Source organism: Scardinius erythrophthalmus, assembly GCF_964197995.2.
Source record: "Scardinius erythrophthalmus genome assembly, chromosome: 25".
Taxonomy (NCBI): domain Eukaryota; kingdom Metazoa; phylum Chordata; class Actinopteri; order Cypriniformes; family Leuciscidae; genus Scardinius; species Scardinius erythrophthalmus.
Genome location: NC_138245.1, coordinates 19,661,281 through 19,682,974, shown reverse-complemented (window position 1 = coordinate 19,682,974; position 21,694 = coordinate 19,661,281). Strand labels below are relative to the sequence as shown.

General features: G+C 36.6%; 1 protein-coding gene across 5 annotated transcripts; it reads right to left on the bottom strand.

Annotated features, from left to right (window-relative positions):
* Positions 1–12,769: 12,769 nt before the first annotated feature.
* LOC308686101 (uncharacterized protein) lies at positions 12,770–21,615 on the bottom strand. 5 transcript variants are annotated; one of them, XM_081358465.1, is made up of 7 exons: positions 21,554–21,615; positions 21,403–21,455; positions 20,802–20,930; positions 20,031–20,476; positions 19,390–19,454; positions 13,940–14,064; positions 12,770–13,801 (listed from the first exon to the last, which is right to left on the bottom strand). In XM_081358465.1, exons 3-7 carry the CDS (start codon positions 20,872–20,874, stop codon positions 13,422–13,424), a joined length of 1,089 nt encoding a protein of 362 aa, XP_081214591.1. In that variant the 5' UTR covers positions 20,875–20,930; positions 21,403–21,455; positions 21,554–21,615; the 3' UTR covers positions 12,770–13,421. The 5 variants fall into 5 exon arrangements, with proteins under 5 accessions (XP_081214591.1, XP_081214588.1, XP_081214589.1 ...); XM_081358462.1 differs by lacking the exons at positions 21,403–21,455; positions 21,554–21,615 and adding exons at positions 17,392–17,508; positions 18,317–18,361 and having other exon boundaries at positions 20,802–21,230; XM_081358463.1 differs by lacking the exons at positions 21,403–21,455; positions 21,554–21,615 and adding an exon at positions 17,392–17,508 and having other exon boundaries at positions 20,802–21,252.
* Between the last annotated feature and the right edge of the window lie 79 nt (positions 21,616–21,694).

Here is a 21,694-nt window from a genome sequence, read left to right as displayed (position 1 = left end):
TATGATTTAAGGGGGAAAAGACAAAAAACAATAAATAAATAGTAATACAAATTTAACATTAACATATTTATATCAAACTCTTATAATGACACATAATTCCTAATAGTTATTCAAGTAATATTATTTGAATATCAAATATTCAATATTAAATAAGTAAATAAATAAAATAACAAATTACTAGAAATAAAAGGGAGGGAGTGTTATATAAAAATGTAGTTAATAATATATATTCCTTCATTTTATGGAATATTCTTTGATTTTAGAGTTGCACATATCTTTTCAAAATGTATACATTTGCTCTTAATTTAATGTTATCCTCTCCATAATGTACTTTAGAAACTAAATCTACTTATTTAAAACTGGGGATTCTTGCTTTCTCCAAAAAAATATTGCATTAAAAGCTGTAATTCTCAGCATTCTAAATAAGTATACATCATCTTTATTAAGTAGCATAGGTCCTATACCCAAAACTATATTTTGTATCTTTATATATTTAGTTTCTTAAAATAAACTTCCCTGAATTATAGGCTAGCCTACTTCACTGAAGTACTTCTGTTCGCTAGAAGTTCAGTGCAACTTATCCAACATCCTAAAAATAAATTATTATAATTAGAAGATATTTCTAGTGTTATAAAATATCGCATATTAATTTTCCGAATTTTCCGATTTTAAGAATTATTGCGCTCCTATTTGGCGCGCATGCGCGCAGCAGCGCTCGTTCAATATGAAAATTAGCAGCAAAATGGATACATTTGCATGGCTTTCGAACATTTACAGATGGAGAATATAACTGTAAAATGTAAGTTTTGAACTGAGGGGGAAAAAAAACATGTCACAAACGCATAAAACAGCACAAAATATGAACGCTGTTTGATGGTGGATCGATTTGATCCACGATCGACCTCTAGGGCTGCTTAAGAAACGCGTGCACACGCAATTATCTAGACTAGATAAACCTGGATCAAATTAGTGAGATTGCGTGAGCTTCAGCTCATTCAAGTCCGGTTTTGGAGTTTAATCCCCGCTTTTCTAAGCGTCTTTTATGGAACAGCCCCCAGGTGCAGTTGCTGATATTTACATAACCAAAAAGTAAGATGAAATTCTGATTGCTTGTAATGTAAATCAATGATTTTTTTAACCGTATAGCAGACTTGCATAAAATGCATATAAATATCACTTGTCAATCTATATATCCTAATAATAAGTCCTAGTAAGATGATTTTTAAATGCTTAGTGATCAAAGCTCTGTAGTGTTTAATTGTGAGGGGCAAAACATAATGCAATGCAATTCAATGATGACTGAGAGATGTATAAATAAATGCTCCTCAAAATCCATTGTATCATATTTGATACATTTTAACATGACTTGTCTAAAAAATGATGCATTGGTAATCAAGTAAACCTAAGATGTTTCAGTCCAGTAAATGTCCATCACAAAATATTACTAACAATATTAAATGTAATAAAATATAGTACACAAAGACGTGTGTGTATACCACAGTCTTCAAATTATACTTTTTACTTGCCTTTTACTTGCTAAAAAAGTATGAACTATCAATCAGACAACAGAAGCCATGTGGTACATTGTATGCAACAGCTTTTTATTCAGCAGATGGTAGTGACCTTAGAAACTTGCATATAAAATATGATATCATTGGCTTTATAAGGTTAAGGTACTACTACTATCTGAGCTTTTGAGGGTAAATAAGGTATACAAAGAAGTCCCTTTGAGAGAACTGCCCCAGTGACAAGCTGCTGAACATTTTTTGCCATTTTTCTTAGTGTAGATAAGTTATGGATGGGATAACTATCCACATATGAAGAGTTCAGATGCAAAAGCCTCTAAATGCCATCTGAAATTTTCTTCTAGAATGATCATTTTTATCAAGCTTGTATATTTAAATTCAATAATTTCACTTAAATGGCAATGAAGATTACCTATTAATTAATTTAAGTGAAATTACTGAACTTAAATATACAAGCTTGATAAAAATTATCATTCTAGAAGAAAATTTCAGAATTTCAGGCTTTTGCATCTGAACTCTTCATATATCGAGTTGCTTAAAATCAATTGATGTAAATGTCACCTTGACTGGGTACAAAGTACAAAGCCCCTAAAGGGACATGGTGAAGAAAAATAAAAAATGAGATGGGAGGAAAAAATATATTTCAATGCTTTCGTGTTTCCTTTCGTGTGTTCTTCGTGAGTGAACGTTAAGTTTCTCGGGGGAACGCAAATATTTTTCGAACGGAAGCCAAGTTTATCGGGGGAACGCAAATGTTTTGCGAGCAAATGCAAAGTTTCCTTTAGTATGTCCCCCTAAAGGGGAGGAAGATGGGAGGAAAAATAATAAATCAATGCATTTGCGTTCTCTCGCAAATGTTTTTCGTTCCCCCGAGGAACTATGTGTTCCCTCGCAAAACGTTTTAAGTTCCGCCGAGAAACTTTGCGGTCCCTCGCAAAACGCAAAAGTTTTTGCAATTAAGAGAGCACAAAAGTTCTCGGGGAAACACAAAACATTTGCGAGAGAACGTAAAAGCATTGACAATTTTTTTTCCTTCACCATGTCCCTTTACGGGCTCCGTACCATATGATACAGTACGAGACACATGAAAGTAGCGTATGTTTCAGTATATCAGACTGCTGAATGCAGCGATTGACCAATCAGAATCAAGTATTCCAGATTGCCACAGAGTACATAATAACCAGGTAAAGTAATAACAAATTCCACTGAGGAGCATTTACAATATGATAAAATAAAAGCTGATGTTGGAGGAGGATTGGGCTAGTTCTGTCTTAAGGATTAAATGAATGTTTCACATTATTAGGGAGATGAGGCGGTGAAACCCTGAACTATATTTTCTCGGGAAGTAACTTTATGCCACAAGCATAGAAATATGTTCGCGTAATGATAAAAACATTTGGGAATAATTTTGCCTGCTCCCAATTTCAAGCAAGATAACGTAGTACTCTTATTCCCTATTAAGAGCGTTTAGGCTATTGGATTTACCAGCATGATCGGTACCACCAGCATCGGAGCTGACCTGTTGGTTTGCTTATCGTGTTAAAGCAAGGCCCACCCCCTCACATATCCTAATATGTGTAACCTTAGTTTGGCATAGCAGCTGCCTGGAGCTTTTGCCAATGCGAGTTTGTTGTTGTTGTTGTTGTTTCTACCGTTATGTGGATGTAGATGTAGGAGGCAGAGAAAATGGCAACAGGTTTCTGCTGGTTTCTTTTCAGGCAGTTTCCATGGCAATTGCAGAGAATCTTTCTCAGGTGGAGGGGCTTGCGTGCCTGCTGCAATCCAGTAGCACGATGAGTTTTTCTAAATGGCCATAGGGGTGAGTATAAGGAAGGACAATTGCAATAAACAGTGTTTTTCAGTCAATCTGTTTTTGCAGGTCTATTGCATAATGACATTTTCTCAGGGAATTGAGGAAGAAATCATGTTGCTGTGTGCACAAGACACTTGTGCAAACAGGTGACAGTGAGAGAACACTGGAAGGTAAAAGTAATGCTTTAACTGGGTTAGAATTACTGGGTTAGAATTGTTTTGTTCTCACTGGAAGAACATATCAAAGATTCCCAAACCTTGCCATGAACTGCTCATCAACCTTGCAGAACCCCTTAACTCTTAATAACTTAAGACACTTTTCCTGATTTATTACTAAAATACGATTTGTTAGGAATGTTGTTCGAAGATCAACGAGGATGTCTGATGAACATGTCCTACTTTGCAATATCGCAGTCAGGCTTGTTTATCCATAGTGCTTTGCTCTGATGTAACCATGAAATAAGGCATGTCACAAACTCATGTTGCAGCATAGCATTGGCTAGAGTGATTTAATCACTTTGTACTTTGAATGACAGCTCCCCCTGGGCATTTTATTTGGTACTGCAACCTGTGCAAGGTAAGTAAATGTCAATTGTATAACGTTTTTTTCTGTTCTTGACTGACGTCTGAAGCTCTGTTCAGTGTCCATGGAATTTTGTTTGTTACATCTCCAGATATGACTTGGCACTTGGGCTTTGCTGGAAACGGATATCTGAATATCTTTTTTTTAAATGGGTCAATATATTTCATGTGGCCTAACATCTTAGGTATTTTAAAATCTATTTTGTCTGTTCTTGTGTCATACAATACACAGCAAGAAAAAAGAACATTCTGTCATCATTTACTCACCTTCATGTCGTACCAAACCTCAGTGACTTTCTTTTTTCTGTGGAACACACAAGATTACATTCAAACGACTATGCTAGTCTTTAATATCCAAGCAATAAATGGCTGCTTCATACAAGGACAGAACATACCCCATTTGATCGAAATTTGAAGCATATGAGAGCTTTTTGTGTGGAACAGGCCGAAATTCATTGTAACTATGGGGGGTACGGGGGCATTAGAAAGTGGGTACTAATTGTGCTCTGTTACGTGATTATCAATGCTAAAAAAAAAAACAGCTTAATATTTTTGTGGAAACCGTGATCCATTTTTTCAGAATTCTTTAAATAATAGAAAGTTCAAAAGCATTTAATTTAAAAAAAAAAGAAGGGAAAAAAAGTAATGCATCCTTGCTGAATAAATGTATTAATTTCAAAAAAAAAAAAAACCTTAGTGACCCCAAACTTTTGAACGATAATGTAAATATGAGCAATATGTAATTATTTTGATGATTGTGGTATTATTTCTATTGTACTGACTTTTATTTACATGTATTATGTATCACATGCAATGTAAAGTGTGATTATAACGTTACAAAGAAAAGCGCCTTTCACTTCGACTGGCCTTCATAAGAGACATATTTCCAGATTGTCATTTGCTGGATAAATAAGATTTTAGCTCATAAATGAGCCACCATTCCCATGGGTCACATAATCTGAGTCTTGTGTTTTGGTATATGAATGTGGCATCAGTGTAAATCCCTTTCAGTGATGTTGGGTTTTTCCCGTTAGCATAAAATCAGGCAGATACACACAGGCAGATGAATTATTCAGTATGTCAAATGAATTCAATTTCCACCAACTTTGAAGTTAGGGGTATGTCTTTTTGCCCACTAAATAAAGCATTATTTGGGTTTTCTCTTTATTTTATTTTTTACATCAAAACATGTCAAAATGTTTCCTGTTTATTCCTAAGTAGAATGAGGAAATAGTGGATTTAGCTGTAACCAGGGTTATTATAGTTCAAACTAAAACTATTAAAACATTTATGTTAATTGAAATAAATTAAAAAAAGTCACAAAAGCCACACAAAGGACGACGACTCAGAATCTAGAAAACAGAATCATTCTCAGCAACCTGTTTTTCCATAATGCAGTAAAGCAGGCAAACCGCTCATGATCAGCCAGAGTTTAGAGGTCAGCCCGTCCCAACAGAAGCACTGCACCCCTCGCCCTCGACCTCAGGCCTCCGCCAGCACACTAGCCTAGCAACTATCCATGGCTAGAGACACGTGCAACTGTCTCCCACTTGCCAGCATGGGAGTGAAAGCACAGATGCTCTTATGTGTGAGGGACAAACTAAATGAGTGCTGCTGTTTGGGGAAAAAGTCATGCCACTCATGATCCATTTAAAGTACAAAGAGAGTCAGACTCTGAACACAGATGGCTATAACCAGTCCAGCCCCATTGCTTTTACTCAACATCCGGGACCTGTAATCCATCTCCACTTCTGGTAGTGTTTTGTAACTGGTTTCTAGCAGCATTCAACTGGGGTGCATAATTTCCCAAAAGCATTGTTAGCCAACTATGGTCGCAAGTTTCTTTGAACTCTGTTGGCAACGACGGAACTTGCGACCATATTTGGTTTTGGGAAACGCGCCCCTGATACAACCTGGCAGACAAAATGCAACCAACAATCAAACCAGTTTGTGTTTGTTTTAGACTAGCTAGTCACTATTTACATTGGATAATACAATATAATAAAAGTAGGCTATTATATTATGTTAAAATTTTATAGTAAGGTTTCATTCGTTGACGTTAGTTAAATACATTATTCAACATGAACCAGTTGTATTTTGATAAGGGGTTAGTTCAGGGTCAGAGGTCACTCTTCTGCCGCAATTTGACTTGCGTAAGGCCGTTACCGGAAGTCAGTAATTCTAGTTATAAATATGGATATTTTTCTTACAAAAATGCATCGCTTCGCTTCAGAAGTGGAGCCATATGGATCAGTGATGTGCGGGTCAATGTATAAACAACCCGCACCCGACCGACGTTTTCAACTAACCCGCCCGCAACTCGGACCGCAAAAAAAAAAAAAAAAAAAGAAGAAAATATTGTACCCGACCCGCATTTTTTTTTTAAAGTAGCTTCCACTCCCCAGTCTTCACCTTTTCTCTTGCCGCCTCCATCTCTACCTGCAGACTGAGCTTGTGTGTCATCTTCGCGCCAGTTATTCAGCCAATAAAGTGTAGGCCTAGAGCATGTGAGCGGAGTGGAGCGGGAGCGAGCGGATCTTGAACAGAGCGCAGAGCGGCATTTTTAAAAGGACGGAGCGTCGCCCTGTTTCCCGCTCCAATTTCGCTCCGCGCACACCACGATTCTGAAGCATGCTCAGTCAAGCCTGACTCAGTCTACTGTTGATGACTGCAAGATGGATTCTATTTTCAGTGAAAACTCGGCTCAATAATGGAGTTGAAAAAGTAGGCTACTTCAAAAAGGAAAATAAGAAGTCATACAGGTGTAGCCTACTATAATATAAAACTAACTATAATGTGGTAGAAGAAAACGAATGTGGAGACATCGTTTCAGTCAGTAAAGATTCATTTTGGAATCTAAAAAGACACATCTCTCAAAAACATGCAGTGTGCTATGTGAACACGCTGGGAAGAAAGCAAAAGGTTAGCAAATTGAATACGGTAACTTGTAACAAAGTGTAAATTAAATATAGGCTAGCTTAATATTCAAACAATTGATACAAGCCCATTTAAATTTTAATTCTGAGCGCTGCGCAAAAGTTCAGTTAAGAATGTTGGTTAATTTAGCCTACTTTTAAAACGTTTATGTATTTTTTTATATATAGGCTATTTGTTTATATACATTTTATTTATATTATTAGGCCCATTTATTCGTTTTATTTTACAGCAGTTTGTGTGTACAATGGATAGGCTATAAGCCCATTTAAATTTTAATCGTGAATGCGCAAAAGTTCACTTATCAAAATTCTGGCCTAATAAATTTACTTTTAAAAAAATTATGTAGGCTATATTTTTGTTTATATAATTGTTATTTATATTATTAGGCCCATTTATTCGTTTAATTTTACAGGACCTTGTGTAGGCTATATTCCTTCTTACATAATTTGTTATTTGAAATAAAACATTTCTATTTGAAAAATGTTGTTGTTGCTCATTAGTTCTTTAGGAGGTAAGGTGGTCTAAGCTAAAAGTGATATACATGTAGATTTTTTTTTTCTTTTTTGGAGCGAGCAGGGGGCGATTTGAGTGGAGCGCGGAGCAAACTGCGTTGAGCGCTGAGCGATAATGAGCGGAGCGGCCTGATGTCGCTTTGAGCGGGGGAGCGGAGAGGTGAACATTTCCGTGAGCGATGAGCGGAGATTCTCACCGCTCCACTCCGCTCATATGCTCTCTAGTAGGCTACTATATAAATTACAAAGGTTCAATTGGCATCTTTATTTCAAACGACCCGACCGACCGCGACCCGAATATCATAAAAAATATTTTTGGATGACTCGTAACCGTTTAAAAGTATGGATTACTTTTATGAAGGATGAATGCAATTTTCTGCATGGGCTTAAAAAATCTCAGTTACTATTCACTCCCATTATGAAGCTTGGAAGAGCCAGGATATTATTTAATATTTAATATATATTTAATATTTAAATATAATGTGTTTGGCTGAAAGAAGAAAGTCATATACACCTAGGATGGCTTCAGCATGGGATCATTTTCATTTTTTAGTGAAATAAACCTTTATTTCACTGCTCACTGTATTGCTCATTGTTAGTTAATGCATTAAATGTTAAACTAATGGGACATAATTGTAAAGTTTCACCTGTATTATATCAAAAAAAAAATTCAGATTATCTGCATATTCAACATTAGATATACTGTATGCAAAAGTTTGGGCATAAGAGACTAATAAAAATCTTACTGATCTGACACCAAGCTTAATGTTAATGTTGAATGTGAAAGGTATATTTATGACACACACTGTAAAAAGTGAATAGTTGGATCAACTTAAAAAAATTACTTCAATTGGTAACACCTAAATAAATTAAGTTTTCTCAACTTAAATTATCGTGAAAAACGTGATAATTTAAGTTGAGAAAACTTAATTTATTTAGGTGTTACCAATTGAAGTAATTTTTTTAAGTTGATCCAACTATTCACTTTTTACAGTGCACAGACATCTTTTGAATTTTGAATAGTTAAAAAAAAAAAAAAAAAAATCTGGAAGAGCAGATGTTGACAATTACAAGTGCCAGGCTTCCGATCTATTTGTGATAGAAAGTAACAGTGTGTTTGGGTTGCAGCCAACATTCGGCTGGTATCCAACCTGCACTCTCAGTTTTGCAAACATCTCTGCACAGCTGTAGATTTTAAATGTATTTATGTTTTGTTATTTTTATTAACCAAAGATTACAATAAATGGCTTCCAAGTTGTTACTGTCACTTTTGAATAATTTAATGCCTCCTTGCTGAATAAAGGTATTAAAAAAATCGTACTATCCCCAAACATTGGAAAAGTAACATATACAGTGCTTTTCTTCCACAGCTACTGTCACTTTTCATTGTATGTTCACATGACAGTACTAAATGAAGTGGATTTTTCTTTCAGTGTTGATCCAGTGTCAGTCTAGCAACAGCGGTGAAGCACAACATGAGTCCTTTGAGATACGAGCTCACTACTAAGCCTGCAAGGCTTTTGTGTACAGCAGTTCAACTCTTAATTGCAAGAAAAAATAAGCGCAGTCCTCCACTTACCAAAGAGGCGGATGTTGCCATAGAAACGGTAAAGTACTTGAAGGCTTTGGTGAGCGAGAGGCCTTGGGTTTGATTGGCCTGGAGGTCTGACCGCAGGGGAAAGAGACCAGACACAACTCATACAGAAAACCCAAGGATAGATGAGAACCACAAGACCATGTTATAAATACTGCAGAGCTTGATATTGACCACATGCAGCTGTAGAGCTTCCAATACTGCATATTATCATATAGATAATAAATCACATAACTGACTTCAACATAGCCCATGTAATACTTGACGACGGCTATGCATATCTTTTAGCACATCAGTGGTGTTTTAGTAGGTGTTTCTCAAGAGGGGAAAAAACGAACATATAGAATTCAGAAAGCTACTTTATGAGGACTTTAATGTGTTTTTCCCTTCGACTGTGCCTTAGGCGATCCACAGCCCAGAGTCTATCGAAAATACCAATGAGCTATACAGGCCAAGAGTTTACTGCGGTATTTGTGTTCTTTATATTTTCAAAATTATGGCACATAGTTGGAAAGTGTCAAAATGTCAGAACACTTCTAAAAAAAAAAAAAAAATAGGCATTTAGCTATAAATAAATTAATAAAAAACATACCAATGACCTTACACTTGGGCAGAAGTCCAAGACTGAAAATAAAATGACTAGCAAACAAAAGGAACCAATGTGCCTTTCATACAGACACGACAAAACAAATTGTGTTATTATCTGAGCTTGTTATTTCTAAACTAATGAGCTTAGCCGAATATTCTTCCATTCTTCATGAGAAAAACAACAACTAATATGGTCAGACCAGTGTGAAGCTATCTGTATCCCTACAGCAATGTTTGTTGTTTGTTTAATAGAATCATTTAAATACTTTTTTATCAGGCATTAACAAGGGCATCTTTCCTCACATCGTTTTGTATGACCCTCACAATAATGAAACTGTTAGGATGGGTAATTGCACAAGCTTTTGAAATATTTGTATCTGTATAGCCTTTTTGTTTCTTTGTTCTCTCACGAAGGTCAAAATTGACTTGCCAGAAAGAAATACCACAAAGCTGAGTAAATAACACTGTAATGCTTGCAGAGTGATAAGATTTTCATTCAGGGAGTTTAAAAAGTTCAAGAAGCTGCAGGTGAACTGCGCTTCAGTGGTTTACTAATACAGTGTATTCATTACTCTGTAAACACAGTCTGTGTGACTCTTCCGGCATCACTCACAGGCCGGGAGGAATGTGGGTTAGCAAGGGTAATCGTAATGTAGATTTCTATTGACTTGCCTATTGACGTTAGAGCTGCGTGAATGCAAATGTGTGCTGTGTGGATTGTTTGTAGTGTTAGCTCTTACAGTCAAAGCTTTTCATTTTAAAAGGTCTCAGTGTTGTGGTGGTGACAACAATTGACTTCTAATAAATTGAATTAGCAGCTGTATAAACAAGTGGATGGAAAATAGGCTGCCTGTATGGAATGTAAAAAAAGCTTTTTGAGATTGTTCTTTTTTATAATTAACAGAAAGTGGCATTAAAAAGCTTCTTTTGATAATAAAAAGGACAGTGGATCACTTCTGCCACCTAGAGTCTCAGATCTAGAGTCTTAGTCAAAGCAGTTATCAGAAGGGCAGCAACCCAGGCCATTTCACCAGTCTTTTTTATGTTAAAATACTTCCGAGTCAGCTACTGTTTTATGTACAAAAATAGATTGCAAATTGACTAATTATATTCTGAAAAATCACAACCGTTTCATTTTTTCTTTTGGATTACATTGTATATGACAAGTCAACAAAGCTGTAATCCTTCCAATGAAATTAATTTGTGAGATTTATTGAGTGACAAATTCATAATCCTCACGCGTTAATTCAACATTTAGGTACACTGTAACTCTGGCCCTCTAGCGGTTATAAAATGAGATTGCGTGCATTTTGCGGAAGAACATTATTTTGTTTGTGCTTCGACTCTGAATGAGCGGATGAATATTGTTATCCTACTGCTCATAAAACATTCACTAATAGGCTAAAGAGATATAACCAGTTTAGATGGAAAGGATCTAAGGCTGACTAGCTAAAGATACTGTAGCTTTACGTATTAATAGCCTACACGGTAGGCTACTTCCTTGAAAATAAATTCCAGCACAGTGCTACAACCATAACGAAAAGACCCTTCACTAACACAATAGATAATGCTTTACAAAGCACTCTGTTAAAGAGCTACACATGGCAATTTATCTGTTCAATAAAATACCTTACTCACCTGTCGAGTGATAAAAATCTCTCCAAAAAGCCATGCAATGCTGATTCTCGTTTTATGCGAGCTCTGTAGTTTCTGCGTTTTTTTAAATGGTTGATTCCCCGGAGGTTAGAGATTTAGCGTGGTCTCTTGCGACAAGAAAACTAATCTCTGATATGACGAGACAGGCACTGGTGAGTGATGTATAGACCTTATGTAACCCCGCCCCTTTTCAGTGCTGCGCTCGTTGTCTTTTGACTTCCGGTCTGTATTTTCACAGCGATCTTGCATATTTATGAATGAACGGCTCGTTTTAAAATCTTCCCGGTCTACTGACATTTGTTAAGACATCTGCTTTAAACATTACAGTCCTCATGATAACTTTCGTTAAATTTACATTAAGTAAATCCACTTCAAAAGCTTTACTCCTGGACAGCAGCGCCAAAGAAATATACAGAGCGACCGCAAAAACGGAAGTTCAAAGACAATATTCTAAAGATGGCGGCGCCCTCGTTTCTCTTAGGCCAATCCAACCGTCTCCATTGACTTTGCGTTGCGAGAGGCTGCCACCTTGTCATTTCTGACTATTAATAAAAAACAAAACAATGTTAAAAAGCTGCTATGTGACAAGGTGTACAGCAAACAAGCTAAAAAACCCAGAAATAAGTTTTTATAATCTGTCGACCCCAAAAAACGAGCATTTAAAGGGTTAGTTCACCCAAAAATGAAAATTCTTTCAGTAATTACTCACCCTCATGTTGTTCCAACCACGTAAGACCTTCGTTCATCTTCGGAACACAAATTAAGATATTTTTGATGAAATCTGAGTGCTGGATCACTCCTCCCCAGGCTTATGGACACTATAACTTGCTGGCCCAGAAAATGTATTAAAGACATCGTTAATATATAGTCCAAGTGACTCCAGAGGCCCAATCTTAAGTTTATAAAGCGACGAGAATACTTTTTGTGCGCAAAAACAAACAAAAATAACGACTTTATTCCACTTTTCATTTCCTTCTCTCTGGGCCTCGAGTCTTTTCACGTAGTGTAATAGCGAAGCGCGTATCACACACATGACCAGCGTCGCCCAATAGTGAGCCTACGTGGTGACGTGCAACACAAACACGCTACGCTATTACACTATGTGAAAAGACTCGAGGCCCAGAGAGAAGGAAATGAAAAGTGGAATAAAGTCGTTATTTTTGTTTGTTTTTGCGCACAAAAAGTATTCTCGTCGCTTTATAAACTTAAGATTGAGCCACTGGAGTCACTTGGACTATATTAACAATGTCTTTAATACATTTTCTGGGCCAGCAAGTTATAGTGTCCATAAGCCTATGGAGGAGTGATCCAGCACTCAGATTTCATCAAAAATATCTTAATTTGTGTTCCGAAGATGAACGAAAGTCTTACGGGGTTGGAACAACATGAGGGTGAGTAATTACTGACAGAATTTTCATTTTTGGGTGAACTAACCCTTTAAGGACACAAAAGTGGGTACAGGCTGACGGTTGGACTGCCACTTTTGTCTGGTTTATATATTTTTTTTTCAGTTGTAAACATTACCGTTCATGCCAAGAGAAATCCTCCGAAATAAACAAATTAGAATAAAAGACAGCATAATCTTTAATTTATAAGACTTTACAGACAATATTCACCTTAAAAAAAAAAAAAACACAGAAAAAATTATTGACTATAAACTGCAGTAATGTTTATACATTTTATACTAACAGTGAAAAAGGAGACCAAAGAAATGTATTAAAATTAAATAAAATATTGTTTGATTAGAAAACAGTAATAAATAAAGTAGCAAAATTCCTCATAAATATGCTAGCTAATAAACATTTAATATAATGTAGAAGCAACAAACAAGATCAAATCTTGGGGCATGAACAGCTTTTTCGAAAAAAAGAATCATTGCTCATTAAATGAACACTGCATTGGTTAAAATGTGAGCCATACATGTCAGGAAACACTATTAGTCCAGCTGTGGAAAACGTAACATTGCAAGTGCTTTAAAGAGTTCAAGTGGAATTTCTCTGGAAAAAACAGGTAAAATCTTTTTAAAGACAGGAGGAGCTGTTCTCCACACTATGACACATAACTCATTTAATGGTTCATTTTTATAATGACACTGTATTGGACATAATCAATTGATACACAACCATTAAAAAATCCAGCCTTAAAATGATTTACCTTGACATTTCCATTTCAGCAAACCACGGGAAAGACCTTCAACAGGTGCTCCTTATGATTTCATTGTCCCTGCAGAGAGATAAGAACACATTTTTTGAAGTGTCTGTTTCTTGCACTCGAGTCAATAAACGTCTTCCCGCAGTTCTGACAGATGTGAGGTCTCTCTCCAGTGTGGATCCTGACATGTGTGTTCAGGTGGCTGGATTGTCTAAAGTTTTTCCCACAAAAGTTGCAGTGGTAGGGTTTCTCTCCAGAGTGAACTCTCAGATGAATTTTCAGCAGTCCTGGTGAGCTGAATCTTCTGCGACACACGACACACAAATACTCTCCTGTACCGTGTGGATTTCCGTGAATGTCGTGATGCGGCGGGTAAGTTTCAGAGAGTTCCTCTTCATGCTGAACGTCTTCCAAACAAATGTCAGCCAGGTTTGTCTTGGATTCTAAAGAAGAGGTAAAATTACAGTTTTACGTTTATCCTGTGCATCTAAAAGAAAAGAAAAACGGCATATCTGACCAATACTTCTTCAAAATGTCATTATTACATTGATTTTTCATTAGTATAGTTAAAATGTCCTTACGCATTTGTTGTTGTTGTTCTTTATCAAGTGCCACTTCTTCAATGTGCCGGATCTTCTTTATTCTGTGCATTTCCTCATTTTCACTCTTATTCCTCTTGTTTCTTTCCCGCTGTGATTGCAATTTACTTGTGGGAAAAAGAAATACACATTACTTCGATTAAAGCAGCATTTATTAATGAGATTTATCGGGAAAAAGGCTCCTATAGGCCTATTTACATTGGGTTATTCTCACAATAATGTAATGTCCAAATAATATACAGTGCTATGCATAAGTTTAGACACCCATGCTAAAGTTGACTAAAAAGAGGAATAAAAAATCATCTTTTGGAAATTGAACTTAATGCCTTAATTAAAAAAATTAGGAAAAATCCAACCTTTAAGGACACCAATTTTCTTTGTGAATGAACAATGTATCGTAAATAAATAAATTTTCTTCCTTAAAATACAGGGTGCATAAGTGAGTACACCCCTATGTTAAATTCCCATAGAGGCAGGCAGATTTTTATTTTTAAAGGCCAGTTACTTCATGGATCCAGGACACTATGCATCCTGATAAAGTTCCCTTGGCCTTTGGAATTAAAATAGCCCCACATCATCACACACCCTTCACCGTACCTAGAGTTTGGCATGGAGTACTTTCCATAAGATCATCTCTCAATGCAAATCAAACTAGCTTTTAGGCTAACTGAAATAAAACCATGCCAATCTCTAGGTATGGTGAAGGCTATGTGATGATGTGGGGCTATTTTAATTCCAAAGGCCAAGGGAACTTTATCAGGATGCATAGTATCCTGGATCCATGAAGTAACTGGCCTTTAAAAATAAAAATCTGCCAGCCTCTATGGGAATTTAACATGGGGGTGTCCAGACTTATGCACCCTGTATTTTAAGGAAGAACATTTTTTTTATTTACGATACATTGTTCATTCACAAAGAAAATTGGTGTCCTTAAAGGTTGGATTTTTCCTAATTTTTTTAATTAAGGCATTAAGTTCAATTTCCAAAAGATGATTTTTTATTCCTCTTTTTAGTCAACTTTAGCATGGGTGTCTAAACTTATGCATAGCACTGTAAATATTTATACTTTGTACATAGCTAAACCTCTGTACTGAAAATACAATTAATATTTCTAGTTATCAACAAAAAATGTAAGCATTTTTGTATTTTCCTAAAGTTGTTGTATGTTGACATCCACCATATTGTATTTATAATTTCTAGAGTATTTTCCCCTCACTTATCAAAGCAATGGCAAATACATTTTTGCGAATGCATTTAACTTCACTCACACAGGAAAAAGAGCAAGCAAACTGCATGGAACTGCTTAATTCACTTTTTTTATTTCAAAATTCAAAGAGCATAAAAATTCATGATTCAAAATACTTGGTCCATTTTCTGAAATCTAAAGTACATTAAGAAAAATGATTACATGACATGGAATGAATGTGTATTTGATAGCATTTTTGTCAGAAACTGCATGCACAGTTTACTTTTTTATGGAATATTTGCATTTTTGCAGATGCTTTAAAGCACATTAAACACAGATTTTATCATCAAGTGCATTTTCTGGGAATAGTACCAATGACTTTGGCATTGGCTAGTGACATGCTCTACCAGTTGAGTTACAGAAATACAAGTATATTTTGCACATATTTCTAAAAAGCACTAATGTTGAGCAGAGGAGGTGGTCGGCACTGGCTCTGGGGTGATTTGATTAATGTCTTCTTTAATGTTGTCTAAAACCTCCTGAAATGCTTTCTTTTTCCTGTACGCAGCAGAACTGTTCCTCCACTTTTTCTGTTGCCTTCTCAATTCTAATGGGCTCAGATCTTTAGCGAATTTCACTTTCCCCTGAGATTTTCGTCTTTGATATCTACAAAAATGAAAAATATCAACGAGTCAGTGTCTAAAAAGCTCAATCTAAAGCTGATTTTCACATAAAGACCCCATTTCTAAATACACTGCAACATGTGACATGCAACCTGTAAAGCAGTGGTTCTCAAAGTGTGGAGGCAAGATGCTATTATAAGGGAGACAGCTCTATCTGACTATATATATATATATATATACACTCACCTAAAGGATTATTAGGAACACCATACTAATACTGTGTTTTACCACCTTTTGCCTTCAGAACTGCCTTAATTCTACGTGGCATTGATTCAACAAGGTGCTGAAAGCATTCTTTAGAAATGTTGGCCCATATTGATAGGATAGCATCTTGCAGTTGATGGAGATTTGTGGGATGCACATCCAGGGCACGAAGCTCCTGTTCCACCACATACCAAAGATGCTCTATTGGGTTGAGATCTGGTGACTGTGGGGGCCATTTTAGTACAGTGAACTCATTGTCATGTTCAAGAAACCAATTTGAAATGATTCAAGCTTTGTGACATGGTGCATTATCCTGCTGAAAGTAGCCATCAGAGGATGGGTACATGGTGGCCATAAAGGGATGGACATGGTCAGAAACAATGCTCAGGTAGGCCGTGGCATTTAAACGATGCCCAATTGGCACTAAGGGGCCTAAAGTGTGCCAAGAAAACATCCCCCTCACCATTACACCACCACCAGCCTGCACAGTGGTAACAAGGCATGATGGATCCATGTTCTCATTCTGTTTACGCCAAATTCTGACTCTACCATCTGAATGTCTCAACAGAAATCGAGACTCATCAGACCAGGCAACATTTTTCCAGTCTTCAACTGTCCAATTTTGGTGAGCTTGTGCAAATTGTAGCCTCTTTTTCCTATTTGTAGTGGAAATGAGTGGTACCCGGTGGGGTCTTCTGCTGTTGTAGCCCATCCGCCTCAAGGTTGTGCGTGTTGTGGCTTCACAAATGCTTTGCTGCATACCTCGGTTGTAACGAGTGGTTATTTCAGTCAAAGTTGCTCTTCTATCAGCTTGAATCAGTCGGCCCATTCTCCCCTGACCTCTAGCATCAACAAGGCATTTTCGCCCACAGGACTGCCGCATACTGGATGTTTTTCCCTTTTCACACCATTCTTTGTAAACCCTAGAAATGGTTGTGCGTGAAAATCCCAGTAACTGAGCAGATTGTGAAATACTCAGACCGGCCCGTCTGGCACCAACAACCATGCCACGCTCAAAATTGCTTAAATCACCTTTCTTTCCCAGACATTCAGTTTGGAGTTCAGGAGATTGTCTTGACCAGGACCACACCCCTAAATGCATTGAAGCAACTGCCATGTGATTGGTTGATTAGATAATTGCATTAATGAGAAATTGAACAGGTGTTCCTAATAATCCTTTAGGTGAGTGTATATATATATATATATATATATATATATATAGTACTTACGGTAGTGTATTTATTAAGAATACATGTTCAGTTGTTACTTCACCAATGCATTATGTACTTGCATTGGTAATAAAGCATCTAACCTACGGTCACTCCTGAACAGTATAGTTCCTCATGTAAGCTGCAGTATACCTCTCTCTCTCCTTTTTCCTGTATGCATCACGAAGCTCAGGATTCCCGTACACTTTCTGCCTGTGTTTTTGGGTTCTAGCGCTTGCTGCAGCCTTCTTTCGCTCTTCATCTGCCAATCTAAACAACAAGAAAGATTTGACCTTAAAAAAGGAACTATCAGATGTATTTGCTTCTTTAGGGCGGTGTCCCACTAGCCAACTCAGAACAACTCTATTTTGGTAGGGGATGTCACACCTTCAGACTATTTCAGCACAGATCTCACCCTTTTCTGTTGGAGCTTTTCTGTCACATGCACAGGCTAAGAAAAGAAGAGGCTGTAACAGGCTAAATCACTGCCTCTGACTTTGCCCTGAATGAGTGTGATTTTTTTTTATCCATCCAGGTCTTGCCATAGATGGTGTGTAGGAAAACCTCTGAACCATATGAAAAAAGTTGCCAGATCCAAATAGGACTTGTTTCAATGGTCATTTCCTAGGCCACAATTGTCCGACTGAGCAATAAAAACAGACATGTTGGATATTGTCGGAGACCAAGCAGGGCCATTAACACCCACCTGCTACCTGAGAGATAAAAATACAGCTACAAAAACCTACCTGGAAATCTGCTGAACAACTGGCTAGTGGGATGCCAACCCCTGCGTTCACATGCGTATGACTGAAGGGGAATGAAGTTTGTAGTCTAGCGTGACTGTGCAACTTATTGTTTAAACATACACTACAGTTCAAACTTTTGGGGTCAGTACGACTTTTTTTGAGGAAAAAAAATATATATTTAGGAAGGATGCATCAAACGTGTCAGTAAATATATTTATAATGTTAGAAAAAAATATATATTTTAAATAAATGCTGATCTTTCTATTAGTCAAAGAATCCAAAAATATTAAAGGGAAAGTTTACTCAAAAATAAAAATGTTGTCATTACTTACTCACTCACCCTCAAGTTGTTCCAAACCTGTATGAATTTCTTTCTTCTGTTGAACACAAAATAAGATATTCAGTTGAAGTTAGCCATTGACTTCCATAGTATTTGGAAGTCAATGGCTACAGTCAACTGTCTGGTTACCAACATTCCTTAAAATATATTCTTTTTTGTTAAACAGAAGAAAAAACTCATACAAATTTGGAACAACTTTAGGGTGAGTAAATGATGACAGAATTTTCGTTTTTGGGTGAACTATCCCTTTAAGCAGCACAACTTTTTTCAACATTGATCATACGAAATGTTTCTAGATCACCAAATCAGCATATCAGAATGATTTCTGAAAGATGATGCTGAAAATTCAGCTTTGCCATCACAGGAATAAATTACATTTTTAACCATATTAAAATATAACAATTATTTTAAAACTGTAATAATATTTCACAGTTATTACTTTTTTCACTGTTTTCTTTTATTAAATAAATGCAGCCTTGATGATCATAAGAGATTTTTTTAAAACCCCAAACTTTTGAATGGTAATGTATTAATTCAGTAATGTTTTGATAAAAGTATTGACATCAATTATGCTTTAGCATGAAGTTCTCTGACATAATCTAGCGTTCACATTACTAATTAAAACTGTCTAATGGGTTTATGCGGTTTTGAGAAATATGTGCAAAAGTAAAGAAAATCATCCGATTTAAATAAGCAACTAACTGTAGTTACAGTACAGCAATATTTATGTAGCAGTAAATATGATTATGGTGTGGTTGACCAGGATATGTTCTAATGCGTATGTGAGAATCACCCAGGATGAGCACAAATCAAAGCATCTGAAAATAAAATATATTTAATTTTTGGAGACACTGTGTTTAGTATAACACTGACTATAGGCAGCCTGAAACAAGAAAGTCATATTTAATAAATCTGTATAAACTTAGTTTAGAGCTCAGCTGACAAGGGAGTGTCACAGCATTATTAGCAAATTATGTATGACAGGCAAAGGATTTGTGCACACTTCATATAACTAGAATAAATCAAGTCAGCAAAGATGAAACACTAAAGAATCAATTAAAGTACCTCTCTCTTATCTGAGCCAGCTCCATCCTATGCTGCGTCAACATCTCTTGATTTCTGAGGGGCAGCTGTAAAAACAACGACATCCATCAGCTCACATTTATAGCTAAGTGTCTTACAATTCAAAATAATAGTCCTCCACTTTTCTATACAAGCTTGTTTAAGCCACGGATGTGAGTTTTTTCCCTTGCAACTGCTAGTTATATCTCTTTTTTTCTCCAAATTTTGAGATATAAACTTAGAATTGCGAGAAAAAATACAGAATTGTGAGATAAAAAGTTGCAATTTAACTGCGAGTTTATTTCACAATTCTGACTTTGTCGCAATTTCCAGTTTATATCTCACAATTCTTAGAAAAAGCCAGAATTGGGAGTTTAGTTTATATCTTGCAATTCTGACTTTTTTCTCTGAATTTTGAGATAAACTCGCAATTGCGAGTTATAAAGTCTGAATTGCTGGATTTAAACTTGCAATTCTGAAAAAGGTAACACTGAGAGATATAAACTCAGAATTGCAAGAAAAAAATTGTCAGAATTGTGAGATAAAAAGACACAATTACCTCTTTTATATATATTATTATTATTATTTTTAATCAGTGGCGGAAACAATCTTCCATAATTAGTTTTGCATATACACAGACTTACATTAAATGCTTGTGTCTTATGTTTGGGGGAGCTAACTTTGATTTTGCTGACATCACTGGATGCATCACTGGCCCCTGAATCATCCAAGCCGTGTCTTGTGATGTGCTGTTGTGCCTGAAAGGTGGTACCTGTTTCAGTATTAGTCTCAGGTTCATTCTTAATTTGAGGTGCTTGATTAATAAATGGAAAAGTGTTCTCGCTGCTGTCCATCATTTGGGTTTCAGTGTCTTTGCTGGGCATCTGATCATGGTAAATGTCCATACATGGCGATAAAGATGCTGATTCGTGGCACACAGGTATTTGCACATCATTCTCCTCTTGCTGTGTATACACTTCTAGCTTCATATGCATTTCTGTATCCTTCAAGTCATGTTCAGATCTCCATTCCTCTGAAAATGCCTGGGTGTATTTCTGAGCGCGAGTCTCAGAGGAGCAGGGCTGCAATTCTATAATGAATAAACAAAATAAACATACTTTAGCTCTTAAAGATCAAAAACGGGGAGATGTCAAGTGTACAGTATGCCATGGGTACATTAGTAAAAATAATACGTGAAGAACAAAGAACAATTCATTATAAAAATGCCAAATTAGTGACACTATCTAAACATCTCAAAAAGCTAATGTCAGAAATATATACTATTTGGATCATGGTTGACTTAAATGGCTATGGTAAAGGAATTAAAGACTTTAACTATCGAGATTTCGTGTTCATAAAAACCATAATATGAAAGAAATAAACAAGAGAGTCAGATTTAAGGTGAACTGACTAACCAGAGTCCATCTGAACTCCTGCCTGCTGCAGTCTCCTCTTGAGCAGCTCAATCTCCTGTCTGGAGCGACACATCTCCTCATTATACTCTGAAAATATGTCTTCCACAGCCTTGAATATCTCCTGCGCAGCTAAAGTTAATCGCTCTGTCAGAAAAATGCTTAAAACCTGCAGTTTGGACATTGTGCGTTGATAAATATCACTGAAGTCTCTATCAAGCTCTTATTTCCACATTCATAACAGATACTTCTCGTCTATTGTTTTGTTTGCAGTCATCCTGCTGAGCTCGATGATAATCAGCGCCACTTGCCGGTCTGGATGAACGATTGAACGCTGCGTCCGACATTGAACAAACTCGGTCCTGGTCACTGCCTAGGCCACTGTCCTGCAGAGTTTAGCTCCTCCAAACCTTATCAAACACACTTGAACCAGCTAATCAATGTCTTCAGGATCACTAGAAGGCTACAGGCAGGTGGGTTTTATCAGGGTTGGTGCTAAACTCTACAGTACAGTGGCTCTCCAGGACTGAGTTTGCCCATCCCTGGCTTAATAGGCAGCTGACTTAGCAATGACTTTGCAGGCAGTGTTTGCACATGAAGATACCTTGCGAAACTGATTTCGGACAGACTTCTGAGGCAGCAAAACGGTTTCATTACCTACAACAAAATAGAGAGTTTTGGTGATAACTAAGCGAATTGTTACTATAGTAATAATTTCTTCCAAAAAAGTCGGCCAAAAATGTATATTTACATACAAACTGACCACCAACCGCAACTTTTAGACGCCATCTTTCTTTTTTTGAAGCTCAACTATCACAGAATGGAAGCACAGGATTGTGGGCTAAAGGCAGGGAAGGGTACATCTATGCTGCCATGAGGATAATTTTCTGTTTGCC

What these genes read in the sequence shown, in the direction of transcription:
- LOC308686101 (XM_081358462.1), bottom strand. Translation starts at nt 20,982, where the DNA reads ATGTCCAAACTGCAGGTTTTAAGCATTTTTCTGACAGAGCGATTAACT. An exon ending in AACAACTTGAGGGTGAGTGA is followed by an intron (nt 17,509 to 18,316) that starts GTAAGTAATGAC and finishes CTTGTTGTTTAG; the next exon opens with ATTGGCAGATGAAGAGCGAA. An exon ending in AGGAAAAAGGAGAGAGAGAG is followed by an intron (nt 14,065 to 17,391) that starts GTATACTGCAGC and finishes TTTTCCCACAAG; the next exon opens with TAAATTGCAATCACAGCGGG.